Source organism: Macaca nemestrina, chromosome 13 (assembly GCF_043159975.1).
Source record: "Macaca nemestrina isolate mMacNem1 chromosome 13, mMacNem.hap1, whole genome shotgun sequence".
Lineage (NCBI taxonomy): Eukaryota > Metazoa > Chordata > Mammalia > Primates > Cercopithecidae > Macaca > Macaca nemestrina.
The window spans coordinates 73515783-73543731 of NC_092137.1; the positions used below are offsets into that span (position 1 = coordinate 73515783).

Below are 27949 nucleotides of genomic sequence, written 5' to 3' on the forward strand. Positions count from 1 at the left end.
CTCCTGCCTCAGCCTTCCAAGTAGCTTCCAAGATTACAGACGTGCGCCACCACACCTGGCTAATTTTGGATTTTTAGTAGAGATGGGGTTTCACCATGTTGGTCAGGCTGGTCTCGAACTCCTGACCTCAAGTGATCCACCCGCCTCGCCCTCACACCTGCCTTGGCCTCCTAAAGTGCTAGGATTTACAGGTGTGAGCCACCGCGCCCAGCCAACCCTTGGTATTTTCCATCTTCTGGTGCGTGTATAGTGGATCACGATGTGATTTGAATTTGAATTTCCCTGATGATTCATAGAGTTCAGTACATTTCCTTTTTTTTTTTTTTTTTTTTTTTTTTTTTGAGACAGAGTCTTGCTCTTTTGCCCAGGCTGGAGTGCCATGGTGCAATCTCGGCTCACCACAGGTTCAAGCGATTTTCCTGCCTTAGCCTCCAAGTAGGTGAGATTACAGGCACCCACAACAATGCCCAGCTAGTTTTTGTATTTTTAGTAGAGACGGGGTTTCACCATGTTGGCCAGGCTGGTCTTGAATTCCTGACCTCAAGTGATCTGCCTGCCTCGGCCTCCCAAAGTGCTGGGATTACAGGCGTGGGCCACCACACCCAGCCATATATGGTTTTAAGCTATTCAGATATTTCCTTTTATAAAGTGCCTAGTTCATGTACTACCGCATCTCAGTGGTCTTTTTAAAGTCTGTTATAGGGCTGGGTGTGGTGGCTTATGCCTGTAATCCCAGCACTTTGGGAGGCCGAGGCGGGTGGATCACCTGAGGTCAGGAGTTCAAGACCAGCCTGGCCAACATGGTGAAACCCCATCTCTACTAAAAATACAAAAAATTAGCGGGCGTGGTGGCAGGCGCCTGTAATCCCAGCTACTCAGCAGTCTGGGGCAGAAGAATCGCTTGAACTTGGGAGGCAGAGGTTGCAGTGAGCCGAGATCTCGCCATTGCACTCCAACCCGGGCAACAAGAGCGAAACTCCATCTCTAAATAACTAAATAAATACAAATAAAGTCTGTTAATCATTTGGCTTTATTTTTGGTATGCTTAACAAAAATTAGCAGGGCATGGTGGCACATGCCTGTAATCCTAGCTACTGAGGCAAGAAAATCGCTGGAACCTGGGAGGCAAAGGTTGCAGTGAGCCAAGATTGTGCCACTGCACTCGAGCCTGGGCAACTCCATCTCAAAAACAAAAAACAAAAAACAAAAAAAACAAAAAAAAAGCCACTACTAAAAGAATGAAAAGGTAGGCCACAGTGACAGAAGTTATCTGCTTCTATATATATTACAACAAAGGACTTGATTCCAAATTATCTATACATGAAACTCTTACAATAAGAAAAAGATAGTGACCCAATACAAAAATAAGCAAACCAGTTGAACAGGCACTTCACACAAAAGAGGATATCCAAGTGGCTGATAAGTATATAAAAAGACGCTCACAAAGAACGTCTTCAGGGAAATAAATGCAAATTTAAACCACATACCTAGGTGATTTGAATCAAGGCAGTTCTGTTAACTTCTCCTGCTGTATTTACTAATATGTAAATTGGAAATATTAATGCTTATGCTCAGGAATTTACAGTCTGAAGAAGGAATAAATGACACAACTGAAAACTGATAATTATGTATGGAAACACAGAGAATTACATACTAAAAGTCCAGGGCTAGAGACATAGTGGCCATATCTTTTACCCCTAAATCAAATCAAATCAAATCAAATCAAATCAAATCAAATCAAATCCTGGGCTCAAGCGACCATCCCGCCTCGGCCTCCCAAAGTACTGGGATGCCAGGCATGAACCACTGCACCTGGCCAAAAAAAATGCTAAAGAAAGAACGAAATTGGTAACCACAGCGGCATCTCAAGGCAGGGAAACTAAAAGGCTGAGGCCAGGTGGAAAATTTACTTATCACTGTGCTTATAAATAAAATATTTACATTTAAAAACGAACAAAGTCTGCGCGGTCCTAGTGAACCTGGCCGAGGCTTCTGCGTCGAGGATGGCGCGGGTCAGCTGAGGCCAGGAACGCAGGCACTGCCCTACGGCTCTCCAGATCACAGCTCCGCCTCTGCGAGGCCCCGGGGAAACGGGCATCCCTGCTCCAGTGACAGAAGGACAAAGACGGAGCCCGGTGGCTGGGTGTTTCGCCCAGGATCACCAGCGAGCTCAGAGTCCTCCCCGTGACCGCCCCAGGGTGGGCATTTTTAAAAGCAGAGGAAGGGAGGGAACACACTTTTTGGTGCTGTGGCCACCTTGCCTCGCCCAGGGCGGGCGCTCACAGGCTTTGGGGACCCCGCCCGGGCCGCAGAGGGGAGAGGCCGCCCCATGCCCCGCCCCGCCAAATTTAAGAGCCTTCGCCGAACGCCGGGAGGTTCCCAGACAACCGGTCTTGCTCCCGACCTTTTGTAGAATCTTCTCACTCCTCCCGAGCTCCCTTCCTTGCGCCCGTCCCGGCAAGGGACGCGTCATGCCCAGCCCCAGGCCGCGAGGCAGCCCGCCGCCCGCTCCCTCGGGCGCTCGGGTCCGGTCTCCGCGCTCGGGCCGCCCTCCGGCGCCTAGGTTCCCCACCGGCCCGAACACGCCCCGCGCTCCCAGACGCTTCGAGTCCCCCTTCTCTGTCGAGGCCATCCTGGCGAGGCCCGACCCCCGCACGCCGGCGGCCTCCCAGCCGTCGGGCTCCGCCTGCGCCCACCCGGCCTTCTGGACCGCTCCTTTCCTGTGCGCCGCCCCGGGCCTGCCCTGGGCGTGCCCGGCATCGTGGTTGCCCGCCTACCTGAGCGTGGGTCTCTACCCTGTGCCAGGGCCGCGCATGGCTCCCGTCTGCGGCCTGCGGGGCTTCGGCGTCACAGGTACTGCGCGCCCCGCGCCCGCATGCAGGGGACTGGGAGGGGGCTGGAGAGCCTAGGCCGCCACCTCCGGCGGAGGTGCAGGAGAGGGCACTGAGTCTGAGAATCACACACGGCTGGAGTGAGAAGGGGCTTTGCCACCGCTGACCTTGCAGTTGAAGCCGAGGACCGCGACAGTCTGCCGAGAAAGCCTCCGGCGCGAGGCTTGCCCAGCAAGCTGCTGAGGTGGGAGAGGGTGGGTGTGAGGGCGGCGCAGCGCCTGAATGCGGTGGGCAGGAGGCAAGCGCTGGGGCTGCAAGGGGACCCAGCCCTGCTCCCGGTCTCCGCGTCCCTTGACTCCCTCTCACACCCCAGGGTAGCGCTTGGTGGCAGAGACGCTTCCCAAAGCTGCTCTCGACCCGAACCGATGGCCCTGTTTTGTGGGGAGAGAAGTGGACTCTCCGGGCGGTGCTGTTGAGTGAGGAGCTGTTAGGAGCTGGTCAAGGCTCACGCACCGCTACTGCCTCCACTGCTCACGTCTGTGAACTTGGGCTCCACATTTCTCCGCTCTGAGCCTGCGTGCCTGCAATGCTCTTAAGTGGTGCTTAAGGGCCAGGCACTTAAATCTCATGAGAAAGTAACTGTAAGGCTGGGCGCGGTGGCTCACGCCTGTAATTTCAGCACTTTGGGAGACCAAGGCGGGTGGATCACCTGAAGTCAGGAGTTCAAGACCAGCCTGGCCAACATGGTGAAACCCCGTCTCAACTAAAAACACAAAAAAATTAGCAGGGCGTGGTGGCGCACGCATGTAATCCCAGCTACTTAGGAGGCTGAGGCAGGAGAATCACTTGAACCCAGGAGGCAGAGGTTGCATTGAGCCGAGATTGCCCCACTGCACTCCAGCCTGGGCCACAGAGTGAGACTCCGTCTCAAACAAACAAACAAAAGTAACTATAGAGGGAACTTTGCCCTCTAGCATTAAACATCCACCTACACGTGCTTTTGCATTTTTGGTTGCCAGGTTCATGTTTCCCCATGTCCCCACGAAGAAAACAGGAGCAAAGTTAGTCCAACACTTGTCAATCCATACTAAGATAGTTGTAACACAATATTGCCGGGTTCCTACTCCAGGGCACTCGCCCCAGTCCAGCATTTCCTCAACCCATTTCAGCAGTGCATTAACCCCTGGACTCCCAGCCCCATCCAAATTCAACATCACTGGATCTGGCAGCTGTGCCCATCACTCCAAGTCACCTTTCTCTGAGCTCTTCACACACTTGAGGTCTGAATTACAGTTTATTACTTCATGTTACAGTTGTCTCATTTTCAAGTTATTTTTTTGTGTGTGTTTTTTGTTTTATTTTGAGAAGGAGTCTCGCTGTGTCTCCCAGGCTGGAGTGCAGTGGTGCTATCTCTGCTCACTACAGCCTCCTCCTGGGCTCAAGTGATTCTCCTGCCTTAGCTCCAGAGTGGCTGGAATTACAAGCGCCTACCACCACGACCGGCTAATTTTTGTATTTTTAGTAGATATGGGGTTTCCCCACGTTGGGCAGGCTGGTTTTGACTCCTGACCACAAATGATCTGCCTGCCTTAGCCTCCCAAAGTGCTGGGATTACAGGCGTGAGCCACTGCACCCTGCCTCAAGTTAGTTTTTGCATGGGTATCACACCTACACAGTCCAAATGTCAAAATTTGTACTAAGATATATGGAGAGGACTTTCCTCTTTTGCCTGTCACCTAGCCACCTACTTCTTGAGATATTTTATGCATATTTATTACCTGAATACAGATATCCACACACGTCTATTCTTTCCTTCATTTCCCCAGACTCACCATACACTCTGCTCTGTACCTTACTCTAGTCACTCGACCATGTATCTTGGAGATTTTTCCAATCCATAAAGAGCTTCTTTTACAACCACTGAGTAGCCCATTGAAGGAATATATCATAATTTATTCAATCAGGTCCCATTGATGTTTTCTGTCACTGCTGTTATATACAGCACAGCAATGAATAACCTTGCACATAGGCTATTCTAGTATAGTTGGGTTTGTTGGGCTTGCTGTAGTTTTGCCAGATTGCCCTCCACAGAGCTTGCACCCACTTTGCATTCCCGGAGTTCAAAACCAACTGTGTGTGAGAGTGCTCCCTTTTCCTTCACTCTCACCTACATGATGTGTTATCCATCTTAGTTTATCCAACCTGATAGAAGGAAAACAGTATCGCTGTGTTAGTTCAATTTGCATTTCTGTAATAAGTGAGATGGAGAATATTTTCATGTTTAAGGGCTATTGTATTTCTTTTTCTTTTTCTTTTTTTTTGAGACGGAGCCTCACTTTGTTGCCCAGGCTGGAGTGCAGTGGCCCGATTTCGGCTCACTGCAAGCTCCACCTCCCAGGCTCATGCCATTCTGCCTCAGCCTCCCAAGTAACTGGGAGTACAGGCGCCCGCCACCACACCCGGCTAATTTTTTGTATTTTTAGTAGAGATGGGTTTTCACCACGTTAGCCAGGATAGTCTCCATCTCCTGACCTCATGATCCACCCGCCTCGGCCTCCCAAAGTGCTGGGATTACAGACGTAAGCCACCGCGCCCAGCCTTTTTTTTTTTTTTTTTTTGAGACGGAGTCTCGCTGTGTCACCCAGGCTAGAATGCAGTGGCGCAATCTCGGCTCACTGCAACCTCCGCCTCCCACGTTCAAGTGATTCTCCTGCCTCCGCCTCCCAAGTAGCTGGGACTACAGGCACATGTCACCACACCTGGCCAATTTTTTGTATTTTTAGTAGAGACAAGGTTTCACCATGTTAGCCAGGATGGTTTTGATCTCCTGACCTTGTGATGTATTTCTTTTTCTGTGAACTATCTGTTCTTGTATTTTGTCCATACGTATAGTTGGTTATTTAAAACAATCTATTTGTAGGTGCTCTTTTCTATTGAGGAAATTAGCCCTGGCCGGGTGCAGTGGCTCACCCCTATAACCCCAGCACTTTGGGAGGCTGAGGCGGGTGGATCACTTGAACTCAGGAGTTGAGACCAGCCTGGGCAACATGGCAAAACCCCGTCTCTACTAAAAACACAAAAATTAGCTGGGCATGGTGGTGTGCACCTTGGCGGGGGCTGAAGTGGGAGGATTGCTTGTGCCTGGGAGGCAGAGGTTGCAGTGAGCCCAGGTCAAGCCACTGCACTCCAGCCCGGGCGACAGAACAAGACCCTATCTCAAAAAATTAAAAAAGAAATTAGCCCTTTAACTGTAATGAACTACACACTTTTTTCTATTTATTGGCCTTTGACTTTGATTATGGTGGTATTCTTTTGTTACATAGAAAAAATTTTAATTTTTATATGTTCGATGTATTTTTATAAATCAGTTGTTTTTTTTTTCTTTTTTGAGACAGGTTCTCTGTCACTCAGGCTGGAGTGCAGTGGTGCAATCATGGCTTACCACAGCCTCAACCTTCCAGGTGTAAGCACTCCTCCTTAGCCTCCTGAGTAGCAGGGACCACAGGCATACTCAACTAATTTAAAACATTTTTTTTGTAGAGGTGGAATCTCACAATGTTACCCAGGTTGATCTTGAACTCCTGGGCTCAAGCGATCCTCCCACCTCAGCCTCCCAAACTGCTGGGATTACAGGCACGAGCCACTGTGCCTGGCGCCAGGTCTTATATGATACTTGGAAAGAACTTCTTCACTGTGAAGTCATAAAATAACTTCCCCGTTTTTTTCTAAATTTTTGTGGGTTTACCTTTTTACATTTGAAGATTTCCTCCGTTTGGATTTTTTTTTTAGTGCAAGATATTGGCTATGGATCCAGCTTAATTTTTCCCAGATCTGGAAATAATCCCTCTCCTCCCCACTGGATTATCACTTCTGTTTTAATTTTTATAATAACCATTGACTTTCTTCTTGCTCTGTGCCTGGCACACTGCTAAGCACCCTGTAAGCAAACAGCGCATATGTTTTTGTTGTTGTTGTTGTGGTAGTTGTTGTTGTTGAGACAGGGTCTTGCTCTATTGGCAAGGAGTGATCTCGGCTTGGCTCACTACAACCTCTGCCTCCCGGGCTCAAGTGATCCTCCTGCTTCAGTCTCCCAAGTAGCTGGTCTGCAGTTGTGCACTACCACACCCGACTAATTTTTATATGTTTGTAGAGATAGGGTTTGGCCATGTTGTCCAGGGTGGTCTCCAACTCCTGGGCTCAAGTGATGGGCCCATCTCAGCCTCTCAAAGTGCTGGTATTACAGGCATGAGCCACTGTGCCCAGACAGCACCATGTTAAAATCTGGACATCTCTGGAAGTAGGGATTAATTATCATCATTTTACATATGAGGAAATCAAGGCTCACAGAAGTACATTGACTTGCCCAAGGTCCTCTGGCTGGTAATTGGTGGTAGAGCTGGGATTCCAACTAGAGGCTTTTTTTTTTTTCCCCAGACAGAGTCTGACTCTATTGCCCAGGCTGAAGTACAGTGGCACAATCTTGGCTCACTGCAACCTCCACCTTCCAGGTTCAAGCCATTCTCCTCCCTCAGCCTCCTGAGTAGCTGGGATTACAGGTGCCCACCACCACACGTGGCTAATTTTTGTATTTTTAGTAGAGACAGGGTTTTGCCAAGCTGACCAGGCTGGTCTTGAACTCCTGACCTCAGGCTATCCGCCCACCTCAGCCTCCCAAAGTACTGGGATTACAGGTATGAGTCACCATGCCTGGCCTCAACTAGAGCTCTTAAGGAATACACAATACAGCCTACTCTCTTCCTCAAAGGTCAACTTCTGATTCTGAAACAAGGCTGACTAGGTACACCAGGCTGTATGTCTGATGGGCTTTTCCTGATCTTTTGGTCTACCTTGGCAGGCACAGAGTAAGCCTAGTGGGCCCAGTGGTTGGAGTCCTAAGCAGCCAGGGCTCCAGACACACTCCCTTTGTTGGGGCAGTCTGTCTGCCAGCCCTGACTCCCCAAGGCTAGTGGGGGCTGAATGGCCTTAGCATTATGCTTGCCATTCTTCTGCCTGGAATACTGTCCTCCCAGATAACCCAATGACTCACTCCCTCATTCCCATCAAGATTTGACTTAGGAACTGCTCCTGGTTGATGCATCTCCACTGGCCCACAGCTTGGTCTCATCCATTCCCATGGCTTAAAATACCATCTATATAAGCTGATGACTCCCAATTTTTTTTTTTTTTAATTGAGACAGAGTCTTGCACTGTCGCCCAGGCTGGAGTGGAGTGGGCTCTATCTTGGCTCACTGCAACCTCTGCTTCCTGGACTCAAGCAATTCTCCTGCCTCAGCCTCCTGAGTAGCTGGGATTACAGGCATGTGCCACCATGCCCAGCTAATTTTTGTATTTTTAGTAGAGACGGGGTTTCACCATGTTGGCCAGGCTGGTCTCGATCTCCTGATCTCAAGCGATCCGCCCACTTCAGCCTCCCAAAGTGCTGGAATTACAGGCATGAGCCACTGTGCTCAGCGATGACTCCCAAATTTGTATCCTCAGCTCAACCCTCTCTTCTGACTTGTATCTCTTCTGACCTCACTTCTAAGACGTAAGCTCCATAACGACAGAGATTTTCTGTTTTGTCCTGAAACCATGCATGACACACAGCAGACGTTCAAAAAGTATATTTGTTCAATGAATTAAAAGGGTGAAACCCTGGGGGACTCTTCTCTGCCCATTCCATGGTGTTGCCAGAAGCAGTCAAGGAAAGGAGAGGAAGGCAAAGAGAAGGGAGGTTTGGCAACTCCTATTAGGGGCCAGAAGTGAAGCCACTTGGCTAGACAGTAGTGGTGACAGACAGAGTCTCATTGCATTGTCCCTTCTTTCCCATTTGTTTGTTTCCTGTTATTTCTGCACAGTCTCTTTCCACTGTCTTCTTGCACTGTTACCTGGCCAAGGGGAAGGCAAGGTAGTAGAGCTGTGTGTGCCTTCTCATTTTGCCAAGATGGGAGTGCCGGGGGCTTCTGGCTAACCTCCCCTGCTGCTGGCTAACCTCCCCTGCTGCTGGTTGCTCTTTAGGGTTGGAGCTGGCTCATTGCTCAGGACTCTGGGCCTTCCCAGACTGGGCCCCAACGGAGGACCTAAGGGACACTGAGAGACAGCAAAAGAGAGTCCGAACTATGTTTAACTTGGAGCAGCTGGAAGAGTTGGAGAAAGTGTTTGCAAAACAGCACAATCTGGTGGGGAAGAAGAGAGCCCAGCTGGCAGCTCGGCTCAAACTTACAGAGAACCAGGTGGGAGTAGGGACTCCTGTTGGGCCTGGGCTGCACCTGGGGACAAACACTACCTCAGCAAGGCCCTAAACGGAGGGTGGGAGGAAGACGTGGACCCTCTTCCCTGTGCCAGGCTGTTGAGGGGACAGGCCCTGACTTTTTGCACGCTCTATATAATGAAAAAAAAGTCCCATTTGAAGTCACATTATGTGAACAGCTTGGAATGTTAACTTAGATTATTAGTCTAAAAACTGATAATAAAGGATATCCATGCTAAATAAGGACCTGCTAGTAAAATTAAGTAGATGTGGCCAGGTGTGGTGGCTCACACCTGTAATCCCAGCACTTTGGGAGGCCGAGGTGGGCAGATCACAAGGTCAAGAGTTCAAGACCAGCCCAGCCAACATAGTGAAACCCCGTCTCTACTAAAAATACAAAAATTAGCTGGGTGCCTATAATCCCAGCTACTTAGGAGGCCGAGGCAGGAGAATCGCTTGAGCCCGGGAGGCAGAGGTTGCAGTCAGCAGAGATCATGCCACTGCACTCCAGCCTGGGCAACAGTGCGAGACTCCGTCTCAAAAAGCAACAACAACAAAAAAAAAGAAAAAAGAAAAAAGAAAAAAATTAAGTGGATATTGAAGAGAGTCAATATAGTCAATGTTTCTTTCACCCCTATATTCCTCTCCAGCTATTATGTCAATTCTCTGCTCCTTTCACAGGCAAACTTCTCAAGAACTTGCCATGGTCACTTTGTCAGTGTCCTCACTTCCCACTCCTTCACACATTCCAACATGACTTTTCCCTACCACGCCATCAAAACTTCTCAGCAAGGTCTCTAATAACTCCATGTTGCCAGAACCAACAATATAACACTTTACTTTCTTCAACTCAGTCCACCACTCAGCAGCTCTTAGTACTGGACAGTCAGCCACCCCATCCCTTATTGAAACATGTTCCTCATAGCCTCCAGACACCATGCTGTCTGGTTTTCTTCCCAGCTCTGTCTCCTTGGCAGGCTACCCTTCCCTTGGGGACCTCGAAATCTCTTCCCAGCTGGTCTCATCTATTCCCATGGCTTAAAATGCCATCTATAAGCCAATGACTCCCAAATTTGTATCCTCAGCACAACCATCTTGTCTGACTTATATCTCTAACTACCTTCTTGGTGATTCCACTTAGATGTCTCATGGGCACGTATCTGAAACCCAAGTCTAAACCTCAATTCCTGACTTTTTTCTTGCCCAAATCTGTTCCTTTCCCATACATGCCTCCACCATCCACCTGGTTACTCAAAAACCCCATCATCCTAGATTCCTCCTCCTCCCCTGCTTCCAACCATCATTGAGCCTTGTCATCTCTACCTCCAAAATACAGCTGGAGTTGCTTCACTTCTCTCCGTCACCCCTAATGTACGCCCCAGCTCTCCCGGGGCTGCTGCAGTGGCCTCTCTCCTGTCTCCCTGCTTCTGCTGCCATCCATGCTTCACACAGCAGCCAGGTGCACAGTGCACTTCGGATGTAAATAGGATTATGTGGGCCCACGTAAAAGCCTCATGGGTGACACTCCTTATCTATATGGCCTTCCAGGTCCTGGGTGATCTGGCAGCCGCTGACCTCTCCCATTTCCCTCCCTTGACTTTCTCCTCTCACTCTCATCCGTGCTCTTCTCCTTCCTGGTTCTCAAACACTCCAAGCTTGGTTCCATTTCAGATCCTTCCTACAGGTTGTTCCCTGCCCTGTGGGCCTGCTCTTCTCTGTCCCCATCAGGTGGGCCTCTCTCTCTTTGAGCCTCAGCTTTAGTGCTGGTTCCTCAGGGAGGCCTCCTCTACCCAAAGCCTTGTTTGTACCCCGTTTTGTGTTTACATAGCTCTTTGTTTGTTTACGTGTTTCTTGCCAGTGTTTCTTCACTAGCTCCTGAGCTCCACGAGGGTAGGCAGCTTGCCTCTGTTGCTCGCCACTGTATCAGCATCACCTAGGATGGTGCTTAGCACATCCTGGAAGCTCAGTAAATACTCGGATGAATGAATGGTGTCTGGAATTATAGAAAGGGGTGTTTTGGAGGAAGTGCCTCCCTGAGAAGGAAGAGCAAATATTGGCCAGGCAGAGAGGGGTGTTCACTCCAGGAATTGGGAAGCAGTGGGACCTGCTGGTCACATTCTGATCTCTGCCCACTGTCTCCAATTATAGGTGAGAGTCTGGTTCCAGAACCGCAGGGTCAAGTATCAGAAGCAGCAAAAGCTGAGGGCAGCGGTTACATCTGCCGAGGCTGCCTCCCTGGATGAGCCTTCCAGCAGCTCCAACGCCAGTATCCAGAGTGATGATGCCGAGTCAGGAGTAGACGGCTGAGGACTGGGACAGAGGCCCTAGCCAGGCTGCCTGGGCTAGTTCCTCCTGGGGGTACCCACTGGAGCTCCCTGCCTCACACTTCAACAAAAAGCCTCCTCAACCAGAGGAATCTGAGCTGTCAAGCAGGGACCCCCTTTTCTATACTGATTTCTGGAAACTGGAATAATGTAATAATTGGAGGCACAGATTCTTGCCTTCAACTATGTCCTTGGCCAACCTATGGAACTTCCGAGCCTTTTTTCTTTATATGTATAATGGGTACATTCATAACTTAGACCACCCAGGGGTGAGAAGATGTCTGTAAAGCAATAATGTGCCAGGCACAGTGCGAAGTGTGTGGTTACTGTTAAGGCTTGTAAGCCCCTGAGTAGAAAAGACCAAATAGAAAAAAAAAAAAAAACGTTTTTCTTTTGCTTTCACCCCACAACAATCAACACAGAACACTTCTGTGACCAAACGTATAGGTGTGTACCCCACATTCCAACCTCTAATTCAGTAAATTCTGACATGATCTACCTGCAGGTAGTGTCTGACCCCACAGATTGAGGGCTCATTCCACAAGGCAGCCCCTCCATTTTTTTTTTTTTTTTTTGAGACAGAGTGCAGTGGTGCGATCTTGGCTCACCACAACCTCTGCCTCCCGGGTTCAAGTGATTCTCCTGCCTCAGCCTCCCCAAGTAGCTGGGACTATAGGTGCACACCACCACGCTTGGCTACTTTTTATATTTTTAGTAGAGACGGGGTTTTACCATATGGTCAGGCTGGTCTTGAACTCCTGACCTTGTGATCCACCCACCTCAGCCTCCCAAAGTGCTGGGATTACATGCGCGAGCCACCACCCAGCCCAACCCTGCCCTTTTTGTTTTATATGGAGTCTTAAGGTCTATCAGTCATCAGTCAACTCATTAGCATATGAAAAAACATCACTTCAGAGATTCCAGGGATTTTAGGAGTCTATGCCAGGAAATCGAGATGAAGACCAAATATATATTTCATAATATCACAGCTCCTCTCACCTGGGGGAGTGATACCTGTACCAGCAATTAATATTTTCCTGGCCTGGCTGTGGAGAAGGAACCTCTTTGAATAAGCATCTGGGCATAGAAGACTCTTTCCCCATCAGGAGTTGAGAGCAAAGAGGAGAAGGTAAAACTGTTTAGCCCACTTCACAAAGTTTCCCAACGTTTTCTTGTTTTGTCTGAACTGTTACCATTCTCAGCAGCAGCTCAGGCCCAGCAGCCAAGACAAGGTCTCGCTCTGTCACCCAGACTGGAGTGCAGTGGTGCAATCATAGCTCACGGCAGCCTCAACCTCCTGGGCTCAAGTGATCCTCCCACCTTAGCCTCCTGAGCAGCTGAGTCTACAGGCACGTGATACCACGTCTGGCTAATTTTTAAACATTTTTGTAGAGACAACGTCCCTTTGTTGCCCAGGCTGGTCTTGAACTCCAGGCTTCAATTGGTTCTCCTGCCTTGGCCTCTCAAAGCCCCATCTTTTTATAGAAGTATTTGTGTATGCCAAGGCTGGCATTTTGTCATAAACTCTGCTGTGTGTTCACAGGACAGTTATAATTTCCCCCTTTCATGACTCTGACTCATGGCTCCTTTTTTTTTTTTTCAAGAATGTGCTCGATTTCTCTGAAAGAAACCTGCTGCCAGGATTTTCAGAGCTGATTTCTGTAGCACAGACCATTCAGATTCTAGAATGGCTGTTGGGGACTGAGCTGAGGGGTGGAAGGAAGCCTGCCCTGCCACCTGGTGGTGAGTGAGGGCACGGCCCCCAGCTGCTCTCGGGGTAGGTCTGCCCCCAAGTCCGTGGACTATTCGCTCCCTGACACCGGGCTGCAGGCTTGAGAGGACCCAGGGTCGGTTTCAAGAACCTTTTCTCTGGCCCTGCCAACTATCTATCTTTCCCAAGTCCGTGGACTATTCACTCCTTGACACCAGACTGCAGGCTTGAGGGGAGGCAGGGTCAGTTTCAAGAACCTTTCTCTGTCCCTGTCAACTATCTATCTATCTATAATTATTTGATAGATAATTGTGGCTTGATCACGGCTCATTGCAGTCTCGACCTCCCCAGGTTCAGATGATCCTCCCACGCACCACCATGCCCGGCAAATTTTTCTATTTTTTGGAGAGACGAGGTCTCACTACGTTGCCCAGTCTGTTCTTGAGCCCGAGAGCTGGAGGCTGCAGTGAGCCGAGATCGCCCCATGCCAGTATGGGTGACAAAGCGAGACCCTGTCTCAAACAAAACACACAAAATCAGGGGACAAGGAAACAAAACAAGGCTTGATAGTCAGGCCTAGCTGTGGGGACAAATGCCATAGGTCTGTGGTTTGCAGCTTTTTGGGGTCCTGAATGTGAGAACAGGCCCCTCCCCCTTTTCACGACAGTGTGTGCATATGCACACTCACTTCTGTATCCAGTTTCAGAGGTTCTCAGACCTGAGGTCCACTATGGACTCCTCTACTACCCCCGGGTTGCAAGGTCCCTAAGCCACTGAAGAATCTGAGAGAGGCACAAGTCCACCCTGACCTTTGGCAGGACTGTCTCCCCTGCTGCCAGAGGGATTACCGAGAAAGGAAATCTTGTCCTGGACTCTTCAGGTGCGGTGAGTGAGCTCCAGGGTATAAGCTAGTCCTTCCCTTCAGGCTGAGAGCTAGGGAGGATAGGAGTAAGTTGGCCTTCTGCTGTCCCACTCTAGGGCTGGGTCCAGAGAGCGCTTTACTCAGTGAAGACAGGCCACTGTGTGGACAGAGACAACATACACAGAAACATGCATCATAGGCCGGGCGAGGTGGCTCACGCCTGTAATCCCAACACTTTGGGAGATCGAAGCGGGCGGATCACTTGAGGTCAGAAGTTCGAGACCAGCCTGGCCAACATGGTAAAACCCGCTAAAAATACGAACATTAACTGGACTTAGTGGCGCACACCTGTACGCCCAGCTCCTCGGGAGACTGAGGCAGGAGAATCACTTGAACCTGGGAGGCAGAGGTTGCAGCGAGCCGAGATCGCGCCACTGCACACCAGCCTGGGCGACAGAGTGAGACTGTCTCAAAAAAAAAAAAAAAAAAAACATGCCACGGACTCAAAGACACACACATCAAAACTATGTACGCGTACACAGACTCTGATACAGAGGTACAGACACAAAAAGGTACCGATGTAAAAGCACAAAGGCAGGCCCAACTACACCCCCGTCAACAAACCACGGCACTTAAATTCAGACTTGGTGGAGCGCAAAACCTCGCAACCTCCGAGGCACTCTCGCCGGGGGCGGGCCAGAAGGGGGTGGGGCCTCGCAGGTCGAGGTGGGGTTAAGGGTCATAAGGCGGAGGCGCGCCAAGATGGCGGCCTCCACGTGCGACGTGTTCTCCTTCTGCGTGGGCGTGGCGGGCCGCGCCCGGGTCTCCGTGGAAGTCCGTTTCGTGAGCAGCGCCAAGGTGAGGTCGGGGCGGGTCCTGCTGGGAGCCTCAGCCCAGTCCGGCCACGGAGACAGCCGTGCAGGACTCCATGCCCGCAGCCTAGAGGCTTCCGTGCCGCTCGGACGCTACGGCCCGGCCCCTGCTCGCGGCCCGGGGGCTCCCAGTCTGTCCCCGCGCGCAGGCTCGTGGCGCGGTCACGCGATAGACCCGGGCCTCCGGAGTCTCCGTGCGCATTTCCTCCCAGCGGAATCCGGCCAGCCTGCCGGAGGCCCTGCTGTGACTGCTCGGGGCGGGGCTAGGGGGCTTTGCTGCTGGGTCCCTGGAACTGTGGGCGGGGACGTGCTGGGCAGAGAGAACTGAGGTGTAAAAGAGTGTGGGTCCTCACGAACTTAATGTATGAAATTTGGTGGGGGGATGAGGAGACAGGCCAAGACCCTTCACGAAGGTCCTTGGAGTGCTGAGGAATTTGGACCAGAGTCCAAAGGCCGTGGGGGCGTTGGGAGAATTTTTAGCCGGAAGGTGACATGATTTTGTCGTTTTTATTGTGTTCCAAAAGTTCATTGTGGAAAAAAATAGAAATGCGTGTAAGGAGAGAAAATATAAAAATCACTCATACTTCTATACTTGTGCAAAGATGTGTACGTTAAAATTACATTTTTAGAAATTGCTTTTTGATGCAGCAGTGAGTCTTTCAATATCAAGCCTATTTCTACATATTAATTTTTAAGAGGTGAGTAGTAGCTTTTTCCGTGAGAGGGCCGCAACCCTCTCAACCAACCCCTTATTAATGGACCCTTTATTGTTGTGTTTTTGAAACCTGGAGTCAAAAATCTTAGAGCTCATTTTCTATGTAAACATCCTTTTGTTTTGTCCAGCACTATTTTTTTCCTAGTTATCTTTGCCTATTGATATGTGCAAAATGATATTTGTTTTCATTTATGTTTCTTTGGTTACTAGTGAGGTTGAATAATTTATCCTGTGTAGTGGCTGTGTGTATCGTTGTTTATTGCCCAAGATGTAAGATCTCTAGTTGTCTGTCATCTGCTCTCAGCATTATCGTATTGATTTAGTTTCCCAGCCCAACCTTCCCTTGCCCCCCTTCTGCTCCAAAGGTATCTGGAGCACTCTGCTCCTTCCCTGGTAAATCAGCTTCCCTACATCCTTGGTCTCCTTACCTGTTCATATCTCCATCTCTATAGTCTCTAGTGTTCCTGGGTGGCCACAGTTTGAAGATGTCTCAGTTCCATCATTCTTGGTTTGCAGTAATTTTCCTCACCTTTTTCTTCATTAGCCCCCAGTCTCTCAGCCTCTTCCTCTCTTCATTTCTTCCCTCTCACTTCATCACTTCAGCCACTCTCCTTGCACAGATTTCCTGGCCCAGGCATCTGTCAAGGCTCCAGCCAATCGCCCTTTCCTTGCCTATATCTGATCTGCAGCTGGAGAAAATAACATACCTTCCTGGACTTGGTAACAGCGTGGATTATCCTGGGCTTTTTGCTTCTCTATTCAAATAAGATTGGTTTGTGATTTTTTTTCTCTGTGTTATTTTCCTCAAGTTACCACATGAGGGTTATGTGTGTGTGTGTGTGTGGTTTTTTTTTTTTTTTTTTTGGTAAAATAAAAAAGCTTTGCATGTTTTCTGTCATTACATTGTTTAAATAGCGGTTTGAGAGAATTGGGTCATGAAACTTTATAGACCAGGGCCTCAAGTGGGAGTAGTTTTTGACTACTTTTTATTGCTTCTGTGGATAGGAATGACTTTTCAAAAATTTATCAACTATTATGCCAGAGACATGACCAATCAGAACAGAAACTTCACCAGGTCCAGTGGAAGCCAGCTGGACTACCATACTGGTGCACTAGCCAGATAGCAGCATGGCTTATTGTGGGCTTTCTTCTTTTAATCAAGATTTTAAAATCTACTACATAGTCTGCCCGGGCATGGTGGCTCATTCCTATAATTCCAGCACTTTTGGAGGCTGAGGTGGGCTGATCACTTGAGGTCAGGAGTTCAAGACCAGCCTGGCCAACATGGTGAAACCCTGTCTCTACTAAAAATACAAAAATTAGGCCGGGTACGGTGGCTCACACCTGTAATCCCAGCACTTTGGAAGGCCGAGGCGGGCGGATCACTTGAACTTGATGTCAGGAGTTCGAGACCAGCCTGATCAACATGGTAAAACCCCATCTCTACTGAAAATACAAAAATTAGCCGGGTGTAGTGGTGCATGCCTGTAATCCCAGCTACCTGAGGCCAAGGCATGAGAATTGCTTGAACCCGGGAGGCAGAGGTTGCAGTGAGCTGAGGTTGTGCTACTGCACTTCAGCCTGGGCAACAGAGGGAGACTCTGTCTAAAAAAAAAAAAAAAAAAAAAAAAAAATCTACTACATAGTCTTAGAGTTTTGCACAATTTTTTTTTTTTTAATAGAGATGGGGTCTTGCTATGTTGCCCAGAATAGTCTCAAACTCTTGGGCTCAAGCGATCCTTCATCCTCACTTCCCAAAGTGCTAGATTTACAGGCATGAGCCACCACATCCAGCCTGCATGATTTTTTTTTAATACTTTTTTTTTCAAATTGGAAGGATGTATGGTTTGTCCCTTTTCATTCAGGTTCAGTGCTCTCCAACCTTCTTTTTTTTTTTGAGATGGAGTCTTACTCTGTCACCCAGGCTGTAGTGCAGTAACGCAATCTTGGCTCACTGCAACCTCCGCCTCCTGGGTTCAGGTGATTCTCCTGCCTCAGCCTCCCAAATAGCTGGGACTATAGGCGAACACCACCATGTCCAGCTAATTTTTGTATTTTTAGTAGAGACAGGGTTTCACCATATCATTCAGGCTGGTCTTGAACTCCTGACCTCGTGATCCGTCCGCCTCAGCCTCCCAAAGTGCTAGGATTACAAGCGTGAGCCCCTGCGCCCAGCCCAACCTTAATATGAGTTAGAGCTCTGTTTTCCTTGAAGTATGCTCATCAGTTTTGGGAATGAGTGACTTTATAAAGGAACAACTCTGATTCTTTTCTCTTTATTTTGATTACTAAATATTTTCTGCATTTAGTCCTTCACAAAGAGAGGGAGATCTATATTTGTCCAATATTGAAATTTGAGATTGTCAGAAATAATGTGAGTCCCCTGTTCATATTGTCTTGTCCCATAGAGGAAGGCCAAGTTTTCAATTTGCTAGATTGGGACGGGATACAAGGCATAGGGGGAAGGGCTTCCAGGAAGCCAGGCAAGGGTGTGCCCAGGGCTTTGCCTTCTGGTTTTGTTTCACCTGTCCCATTCTACTGTGAGATAGAGCTTCCAGAGTTGTTCACAGGGTTGAGATTATTCGCTCTGCGTTTGAGAGCAACCCTATCTGGCCTTCTAAGGAGTCAGGGAGCTACCTGGGAGGCAACACTGACATGTCATTTTGCTTTGATGTCAAGCATTTTTTTTCCTCTCCTTTTGTTGCGGCAGCTCAGTGTTGGCAGGGCTCCACACATCTTCTTTGAGTAGTGGGAGTATATGCCCAATAAGGCCAGTAACTGCCTGGGTTCTGAAGCCATCTGCTGAGTCCTTTTGCACGTTTGAGAGATGGCAGTTCAGGGGTTGTTTTCTCATCTTTCATCCTTTACATGATGTATATAGTGTTTTAGACCAGTGCTTCTCAAACTAACATGCATGTGAATCACCTGGGCATCTTGTTACGCTGCAGATTCTGATTCAGCAGGTCTGGGGCGGGGCCTAAGATTCTGCATTTCTAACAGAGTCCTAGGTGATGCCCATGTTGCCAGTTCCTGTACCTCTCATTGAGTAGGAAGAAGCTAAAGCTCATAAGGTACATTCATCTGTGCTATATCGTTGCACCCTGGAAACTACCTTGTAGGTATTATTATAATGCTCACTTTTCAAATGGGGAACAGATATAAAGTGAAGCAGTTGGCTCAAAGGTTCACAGCAAGTTAATGTTAGGACTGGTACTAGTATTAGCTCCCTTCTTTCAGTGCAACCCCCAAGGACTTGTTGGATGCCAGGCACTGTGCTAGGTGCTGTGGGTATTCAGCTGACCAAGGAAGAGGGCACATTCTCCCCCAAACAAGGCTTCCCTATCCCATGGTGTAGGATTTCTCTGCAGGCCTGTGTAGCAACACCACTGCCAGGATCCTGGAGTGGCATGTGGCTGACTGAGAGATGAGTGCCCTGCTGTTACCAGCTCCTGGTACTGGAGGCCCCAGCCTGCTATAAGCCTTGGCCCTGCTCTGGCCATACTCAGAAAATTTCTCTGAGTAATCTGAGATGACTGCCATTGTGGCTTCCTCCCTGTTCCAGGCCTTCTGCTCTGAATGGGCTGAAAGGAGTGCAACTGAAAATAGGTCAGAGCTGCATTTCCAGAGGAGAAAGTTATGGAGGGTACTGACCAGTCTCCATGAACTCACAGAGGCAGAGGCCTCTCCTAAGAGTCAGGCATGTGGGAGTGAGGCTGGACAGCCTCCTGGAAGCGCTTGGAGCTATGTCTTCTGTTCCTTCTTACAGCCATCCTATCCCTCTGCCCTCTTAGGGAAAGGGCCTGTTTGCCACACAGCTGATCCGGAAGGGGGAGACCATCTTCGTAGAACGGCCCCTGGTGGCTGCACAGTTTCTCTGGAATGCACTTTATCGCTACCGAGGTGAGTACAGCTCTCCTACTCCTTATGGCTGCTGGGCCCAGTCGCCTTTGTGCATGGAAGTGAGCTGCATACATCCCTACTGGCTGATGTCTCTGGAACTCTGGGTGTTGGGAGGAAATGCTGTCTTCCATTGAAGGACTATGCCTGAGAACCACGCCTCTGTCCAGTCTCAGGTGTTTGAGGCTAATTCCTGTGGTGGGAGTCTCTTCAGATGTGCTCCTTAAGGGAGCACAGCAGGACTCAGGCAAGTTTGACTCCATGGTCATGCTGAAGGCCCAGTGCCAAAGTGGAGTCCTCCACCAAGAGGAGGCTACATGGTCCTTGTTCAAAGAAGGCTGAGTTAGGGGTGAGCACAAGTAGGATGCCCTTGGCTTTGCTGACCACATGCTTTTTCACACTTTTCTTCTTTTGGAGTTGTGGGGAGGGGGACGGAGTTTCACTCTTGTTGCCCAGGCTAGAGTTCAGTTGTGCGCTCTCGGCTCTCTGCAATCTCTGCCTCCCAAGTTCAAGCAATTCTCCTGCCTCAGCATCCTGACTAGCTGGGATTACAGGCACGCACAACCATGTCCACCTAATTTTTGTATTTTTAGTAGAAACGGGGTTTCACCATGTTGGCCAGGTTGGTCTTGAACTCTTAACCTCAGCTGCTCCACTTGCCTTGGCCTCCCAAAGTGCTGGAATTACAGGCATGAGCCACCGTGCCCGGCCCACACATTTCTTAAGCTGGAGACACGCAATGAAAGGAGGGTCAGTTGGCCCCAGAGTATGGGAAAAGCCCAGTGTTGGGGTGGTAGGGGAGCCCCACAGAGTGAGTCTGATTAAGAAGCAAGGAAAGTTAGACAATAAGGGCCAGGAGGTCCTTGAGAGGGAGGAGGGGATCATCTACCTTTGGCTGCATGTGAAATTCATTCATTCATTCATTCATGCATGCATGTAATTATTCATTTACTCACTTCCCAAACTTTTATGAAAACACCAGAATGGTGCCTGACACATAGCAGGTGCTCCATAGGGCTGTGAAAGGGATAGATATGGCCTCTGTTCTCAAGACATTGTCGTGTCTGGCTCTCACCCTCAGCCTGTGACCACTGCCTTCGGGCACTGGAGAAGGCAGAGGAGAATGCCCAGAGGCTGACCGGGAAACCAGGCCAGGTTCTGCCTCACCCAGAGCTGTGCACTGTGCGCAAGGACCTCCACCAGAACTGTCCTCATTGCCAAGTGAGTATTCTTGGGGAGTATACCTGGAAGGGGGTGGGTGAGGGAGGCCTTAGCTGGAGTCCTCAGTGGGGACACAGGAGCAATGACAGACCTGGTCATGGCCCTTGAAACCTATAATGTAGGATAAGATGTTGAAAAGGCTTGGTTATTGTTCCAGTTTCATCCTCCCTGGCACAGTTACATTGTCTGGAAAATGGGCTTGGTGGGAGCTCGCTTTCTTCCTGGGGACCTGGCAAGTGCTCTCCCCTCTACCTGAAAAGTTCTCTTCCCTTTCTGTGGTTTTGTAAGCCTAGGTGTGCCTTTCACATGTCCCCAGAGCACCCTATGTTTTCTCTTCTCATAATACATCTAAGCTACAGCTCAGGGGCTATTTGTGGAAGGAATGCAGTTAGAGGAGGTGATACTAGGGCCAGATCCTAGGGTACTGACTTCTATCCCACCTAACAGGTGATGTACTGCAGTGCAGAATGTCGGCTGGCAGCCACTGAGCAATACCACCAGGTCCTGTGCCCAGGCCCTTCCCAGGATGACCCCTTGCATCCTCTCAATAAGCTTCAGGAGGCATGGAGGTGGGTCACTTTTCCTCTCTTCTTTCCTTTATCCTTTCCTCTCAGGTTGCCTGCCTGGGGTCATCAGGTGTTGCCATCTTTCTTAAGTTACAATCCCTTGGATTTTTCCTCCTTTCTTAGGGTTAAACAGAAGTCACATCACCCTATCCGCTGCTTTTAATCTGGGCTGTCAGTCCTTCTGTCCTTAGCATTTAACACTCTCCCAGAAAGAGCCCCATTAAGCCAATTGGGATTCAAAGTCTTGCCTAAGTCCTTGCCTATGAACTTTCTCTCTTGGTAATTGATGGAATTGGTAGGAAGTTTTCTCTGTACCAGTCAGACTCGGCTTCCCTGAGCTCAGCTACTAGGGAGAGAATTTCTAGGCCAATCTTTTTTCTCTTTCCCCAGGAGCGTTCACTACCCACCTGAGACTGCAAGCATCATGTTGATGGCCAGGATGGTGGCCACAGTGAAGCAGGTGAGCCCACCCAACCCTCTCGGGGAAGCTGACTTTGGCCCCATTCAACCCTTGGTCTTGGTCTTTTCCTGACCTCAAAGCCCTAGCTTGGATGCAGAGTTCTTCCTGGCCTTCCCAAAGGAGAGCTCCTTGCTATATAAAACCTTAGGAATGCGCTAAACATAAATCAGGCATAGGGAGTGGAGGGCTCATTTTGCCTGTAGTCTTTTTTTTTTTTTTTTTTAACTTAAAGACCAGTGTGATAGTATGCCTATAGTTTCTGATACAGAAGATGCCTTGTGCAGTAGCAATTCATGCATTTGATTTATAAGCACCACTTTTTCAGGATTGCGTCTTACATAAAGCGAGAGAAGCCACTCTAACCGCCCTTCTATTAATGTTGTTCCTCAGCCTCTTTCTCGTGTTTTCCAAGTGTTGTTGAATTGGCTATCTGGGCTCCAGCTGGGGAGATGGTTTGGGGTGGGCACCATTGGGAGGAAGCCTCAGGCAGAGGAAGGGCCCCTATAAGCTCCTATGTGGTGGTATTTCCTAAGTGGGTGGGAGTGCCAGTAAGAAGGTGGGTGTCTGTGACCCTTAAGTATATTTGTTCACTGCAGGCGAAGGACAAGGACCGTTGGATCAGGCTCTTCTCCCAGTTCTGTAACAAAACAGCCAACGAAGAGGAAGAAATTGTCCATAAACTTCTGGGAGACAAATTCAAGGTTATTCTTCTCCCATGGCCTGTCTCATTCCCTCCCCAAATACCCTAGGATGTCTCTGGCCATCTGTGGGAAGCACCACATTTGATCACTTCTCAGCTACAGGAAGGAGTTAGCACTTGGGTCCAGAAATAGATTCAGAGGACTTACGTTCCTGCCACTGTTTACTTCATGACCTCATGTGGACCCACAGTTGGGAAGTGGGGTGACAACAGAGGAAGGGCGTGTTGGATGCCCTGCCCTGAAAGTGCTCCCTAACTGGTGTTAGAAGGCAGGACTTGTCATAGGAGAGCAGTGGGAAAATCAGGTAGAATGGAGACTAGAGGGTTGTGGGGCCACAGAATCAGAGAGCAGCTTGAAACTGCCCATGTCTTGAGTGACCATTCCCAATCAAAGAGTATGGGTCCTCACTGAGGACAGCAGACTTCCCTGCAGGAGCTGCCTGAGGGTGGAGGCAGGTGTGTAAAAGGTTTGCATCTGGGGTGGGCCCTGTTGCACTGAACTTACAGGAAGGGAGTGGGAGAGCCCAGCTGGTCTGGAGGCCAGGTCAAGGGAGATTTGACGGTGGTGGTGTGGATAGACATTTCAGGCTGTCTCAGCCTTGCTGGTACAAGTGCTGGAAAATGGAGAGAAATTTGGGTTTGCCACCCCAGGTTGGAACAGGCCGGCAGACTGCCAAAGCTCTTTGGAGGTGGATTTTGTGGCCTTCCTTTGGCCCTACGGAAAGCTCAGTCTACAGAGCTGGCCCTTTTTCCTTCCCTCCCTAGTCGCCTGGGCCCTGCCTGGGTGCTAATGGGAAATCCCCAGGGATACAAATCTCTCTCTGCTTCCCCTAAACCAGGGCCAACTGGAACTTCTGCGGAGACTCTTCACAGAGGCCCTCTATGAGGAAGCAGTCAGTCAGGTGAGTGAGGAGAGGGTGGGACCAGTGGCCTCCTTGTTACTCCAGCTTTCCAGGAGCAACAAGGTCAGCATCTCCTACTGGGACAGCTGAGCCAAAGCCGACTTGGTCTTCTGGAGTTGGAATGAGCCTGACTCACAGAAGGCTTCCCGAACAGAGTCCAATTGGAAGAAAAGCAAGTGGCTGTTAACATGAGCGCTTATCTCTTTATCTCTTTTTTGCCCCCACAGTGGTTCACTCCAGATGGATTCCGGTCTCTCTTTGCTCTTGTTGGGACCAATGGCCAAGGAATCGGGACCAGGTTAGAATGTTCCAGAGCTACTGAACTTACTCTCGGGGTGGGAAACTGATTGAGGAAGGTAGCCACAGTTCCTTTCAAGACTGGGATGGGGTAGGGTAGGACTCTGGGCAGATCACTGAACTGGACACAGTGGCAGGAGTCAGAATCAGGCATTGGCATCTGTTTTGGGGAGCCTCTGTTGGGGAAGATGGGCCTCCACCCTGGAGAATGAAATGGGGTAGGGTGAGAGACCCTTCTTCTTGGGCTTAACTTACCTGGAGGTGGAGAGCCCTGTGACCTGGGCTTCCGCCTCCCCAACCATGGGCTGCCTGGGACCCCCAGCTCCCTAAGCCAGTGGGTCCATGCCTGTGACGCTCTGGAGTTGAAGCCTCAGGACCGTGAGCAACTTGACATCTTCATTGACCAGCTGTACAAGGACATCGAGGCAGGTTGGTGAGATAGGGCCTTGGCCTCACCCAACCATGGTGACCCCCTAGTCAGATGGTGGACACAAAATCTTTGCCCAGGATGCTCTGTATTAATGGTGGGGGAAGGTAATCCCTTTGTGCCTATGGGGAGCTTCAGCTCTATCCACAGGGTACACAGGTGAGAAACAGCCCCAAGATTTATCCAGAGGCTTGATGCTGGGAGGAGAGGGGGTGCTGGATAAATAGGGTGTCTTATAGACAGAAAAGCAAGGCTTCTGTCTGAGAGAGGCGAGTTTAGGTAATATGGTAGGGACTGATGCCTTAGTGTGGTGGGGTGGCAGGACAGTGGGGACAGTGCCTGTCCTTGTAAGCCTCGTTTCCTTTTCCTACCTATAAAAATGGGTAGAATAATGTCTGTATATTACTGTCTTACAGCAACTGGAGAGTTTCTTAACTGTGAAGGATCTGGCCTCTTTGTGCTTCAGAGCTGCTGTGAGTCATGGCGTTGAGGAGGGATGGTCCTAGGCGCGCCTTTGTCAGGTGGCCTCGCAGCCACAGTTTATCTTTCTCAGTTGGCCCTTTCTAGGCTGGTAGGGTTGAGTCTGGGAGCCCCATTAGGTCTGAGCTCCCACAGGAATTCCCCAGGGCCTTTTTGTTCTATCATTTTTTTCATTTGTTCACCCAACTGTTTGTGCTATAATACCTGCTTATTATGTATAAAACCTTACAATAGGCCAGGCCCTGTACTAAGGCAGGCATAGAGCTCTGATTCTTGCAAAGGGATGCATGGGCTTTGCACCATCACTGCCCTGTGAGATTTGGGAGTACTGGGAGCCCAGGCTAGAGGGCGAGTCTCATCAGCACCTGATGAGGAGGGGCAGATTCAGCTCAGACAGCTGCCTTTTCCAGACTTCAGCCTCCCATCCCCTGGTTTCCTGACTACAAACTCCTCCTCCCAGGCTCCTGGGCCACTCTGCTCTCCCAAACTGGATTCTCAGAGGGCCTGTGTCAGCTGTTACTAGATGTCCAATAGCAGGCAGAACTAAGTGGTCTTGGGTGGGCATTCCTTCAGAGCCCTGTCCCTCCCTTTGTGAGACAGTGGGAACACGACTGAGAATGAAGTTGGCCAGTCACAGCGGGTTGGAGTGGAAGTGCTGTGGAGTTCATTTGTGTTGTGCTGTATGGTGTTCAGGAAAGAACACTGGAAGCAGAGTCTGGAAACTTGGGTTCCAAAACGTGCTCAGCCTTGGCAGGGGTGAAAGAGCAAGAAAGGATCCAGTGCTCTGCAGAATTGAGGTTATTATTTTTTTTAGGCAGTAATCCTCATTACCTGCCTCTTGTGATCCAGGCAACCACAGTTGTGTGCCCAATGCAGAGACCTCCTTTCCAGAAAACAACTTCCTTTTGCATGTCACTGCTCTGGAGGATATTAAGCCAGGAGAGGTGAGAGGGGCCAGGAACCATGGGGATGGGTGGGTAGTGGGCCTTGGAAGTTCTCTGCAGGGATCAGGAGCAGCAGTGGCTAGAGCACTTGAAGTTCAGGCTGTTGGGTGGAATCCCCACATACCTTAGGGTCTGAGTCTTTCAGCTCATGGTTCTGTTCTAACCCTACCTCACTTTTTCAAAATATGACTCCAGAAAGCCTCAGGACAGTGTTTGAGGGACACATATGTGCTCAGATTCTTGTCCCCAGCTATCTTTTGGTCAAATGCAGATATGTAGTTTCTAAGAAAGCAGGGGATAGCTCTTTGTGGGTTTACGGTCTTGTCTGTTAGTGCAGGCACAGTGCCTCGTTGAATCTTCTTCAGGGCAAGTAGCATCGATACCAAGACCTGTGATCCCAGCTGCAGACCTTGGCCATTGACTGGCTTTCACCACGGCTTGAGGCTAACCAGTCTCCTCTGTCTCAGGCACAGGCTGTTGGAGGCTTATAATGGCCTGCCTACTGAAGGCACTGGGAACTGGATGAGGGCAGCCCGCCCCTTCACTGAAGGGCAGCGCAAGCCTGGCTCCTAGAGATGGGGCAGTGGTTGGAGATAGGGTAGGTGTTGGGGAGACCCTTATGCCATTTAAGAGAGCACAGACCATCAGACTGCACCTCTCTACCCTACAGGAAATTTGTATCAGCTACTTGGACTGCTGTCAGCGGGAGCGCAGCCGCCACAGCCGCCACAAGATCCTCAGGTGCCAGCTGGGGACATGGTTGGGCGGCTGGGCTCTGGGGTCCTCTGTCCCGTAGCTCCCTGACTTTTCCCCCTCATCATCCCTCACCGCTGCAGGGAGAACTATCTGTTTGTCTGTTCCTGTCCCAAATGCCTGGCAGAGGCTGATGAACCCAATGTGACCTCAGAAGAGGAAGAGGAGGAAGAGGAGGAGGAGGAAGGAGAGCCAGAAGATGCAGAGCTGGGGGATGAGATGACTGATGTGTGATGTTGCCCTGCCCAGAAAGGGCCCTGCCCTAGACCCTGCCAGAAAAGGGGGTTCTTCCCCCAGAGAAATGGCTCGGAGGGAACTTCCCACTCCCATTGCCTGCTTTCCCCATTCGAGCCCTCTCTGCCAGAGGGTAGGACAGAGCCTGGATCCCTGGCCCCAACCCCCACCAGACCTCATGCCCTGGACACTGCTGCTGAGTTGGCTCAGACTCTGCACTGGCACTGAGCTTTTCACAACTGGCCTCCCCTTGAGGTTCTTCCACTCTAGGGTTTGAGGGGCTGGAATCAGGGCCAGGGCCTAACAGCTTTTCTTCTCCTTGGCCCCACGGCCCATACTCACCCATTCACCGGAGGCTTCTCCCTTTTCAACTTGCTATTGATTTCTTTTGAGGGGGTAAATCTGAGACCGAGTTCATTGAAGCAGAGAGGGGAGGTGGTGAGGCGCCCTCACCTCCCCCCACCACAGCTGTGGCTGGTAAGGCAACTGCTTGACCACTGGCACAGCGAGGAGAGGCGGGCAGGAGGATCTGGGCCTCCTGAGCTCCTTCCCTGAGGCTGTCTCCTGGGAATGCTGGACAGGGGGATTACTCACACCCCCATTTGGACATCTGGGGAAGTGGAGATTAACCCCTTCTCCAGACTCCAGAATCTTTGTAACTCGTGCCTTGCCTCTCAGGACCTGGCATAGTGGCTGGCCCTATAGAGTATGGAAAAGGCCTCTGCCTTCCTCAGGAGGGACACGTCGGGGGTCATCACCCTTTCTCACACCTGCTTCCTAATGAGCACTCAGCAGCATGGCTGAGACCTGGGGCTTGACAGGCCTCTGCTCCTTAGATTAGGATGCTCTGGTATTCCTGGGGCCAGTTAAAATGGGTCAGTGAGGGGCTCTCCTGGCCTCAATCTCCATCTTTAGGGTCTCCACAGAGGAACATTGAAGTCTTCCAGAAACCTTGAGGAGCTGGGCTAGATACTTGGAGAGTAGCCCTGTCTTGTCCCCTCCTATCCCCAGATTAGCACCACCCCTCTCACTCTTGGGTTGGATGTTATGGGAATTACAACCTATCATTCCCAATGCCTCCCTTTCCTGGAGGAGCCTGCCACATTCCCCTGCTGAGGGATCCCAGAGAGGACAGGTGCCCACCCCACAGGCCCTTTTCTGCACCATGGAGCCAGGTGGAACCTGTCTGGCCCCTTACCCACTGGGTTCTTACTCCTTCACAACAGTCAGCACTCCCCCTCTGCCCCCCACTGTTCTCAATAAAATGTAAGTGGTGATAGGCCTCTGCAGGAATGCTTTGTGGCTAGTGGCTGGGCAGGCTGCCCCAGGCGTGCAGCAGTCACAGGTGGGTGCAAAGGGGTACTGATTAGACCAGGTAATGGTAGGAGATGGGGGCTCCAGGCTCAACAGCTTGGGCTCACCTCTGCTCTTATTTACACTCTGCTATGCAAATGTTCTAATGCTCAAGAGCAAGGGTCTTGAGGTCCAGTTTGGGTGGCTTTT

General features: G+C 50.1%; 2 protein-coding genes across 2 annotated transcripts; both read left to right on the forward strand.

The window, feature by feature from the left end:
- The first annotated feature begins 2378 nt into the window (after nucleotides 1-2378).
- Nucleotides 2379-11527, forward strand: LOC105465262 (notochord homeobox). Its single transcript, XM_011713594.3, has 3 exons — nucleotides 2379-2853; nucleotides 8850-9064; nucleotides 11230-11527. Exons 1-3 carry the CDS (start codon nucleotides 2472-2474, stop codon nucleotides 11386-11388), a joined length of 756 nt encoding a protein of 251 aa, XP_011711896.1. The 5' UTR covers nucleotides 2379-2471; the 3' UTR covers nucleotides 11389-11527.
- A 3187-nt stretch (nucleotides 11528-14714) lies between these two features.
- Nucleotides 14715-27725, forward strand: LOC105465263 (SMYD family member 5). The gene is made up of 13 exons (XM_011713595.2): nucleotides 14715-14836; nucleotides 19357-19465; nucleotides 20544-20683; nucleotides 21131-21252; nucleotides 21640-21709; nucleotides 22306-22410; nucleotides 23249-23311; nucleotides 23539-23609; nucleotides 23931-24037; nucleotides 24452-24508; nucleotides 25365-25459; nucleotides 26130-26200; nucleotides 26296-27725. Exons 1-13 carry the CDS (start codon nucleotides 14741-14743, stop codon nucleotides 26444-26446), a joined length of 1257 nt encoding a protein of 418 aa, XP_011711897.1. The 5' UTR covers nucleotides 14715-14740; the 3' UTR covers nucleotides 26447-27725.
- The last annotated feature ends 224 nt before the right edge of the window (nucleotides 27726-27949 follow it).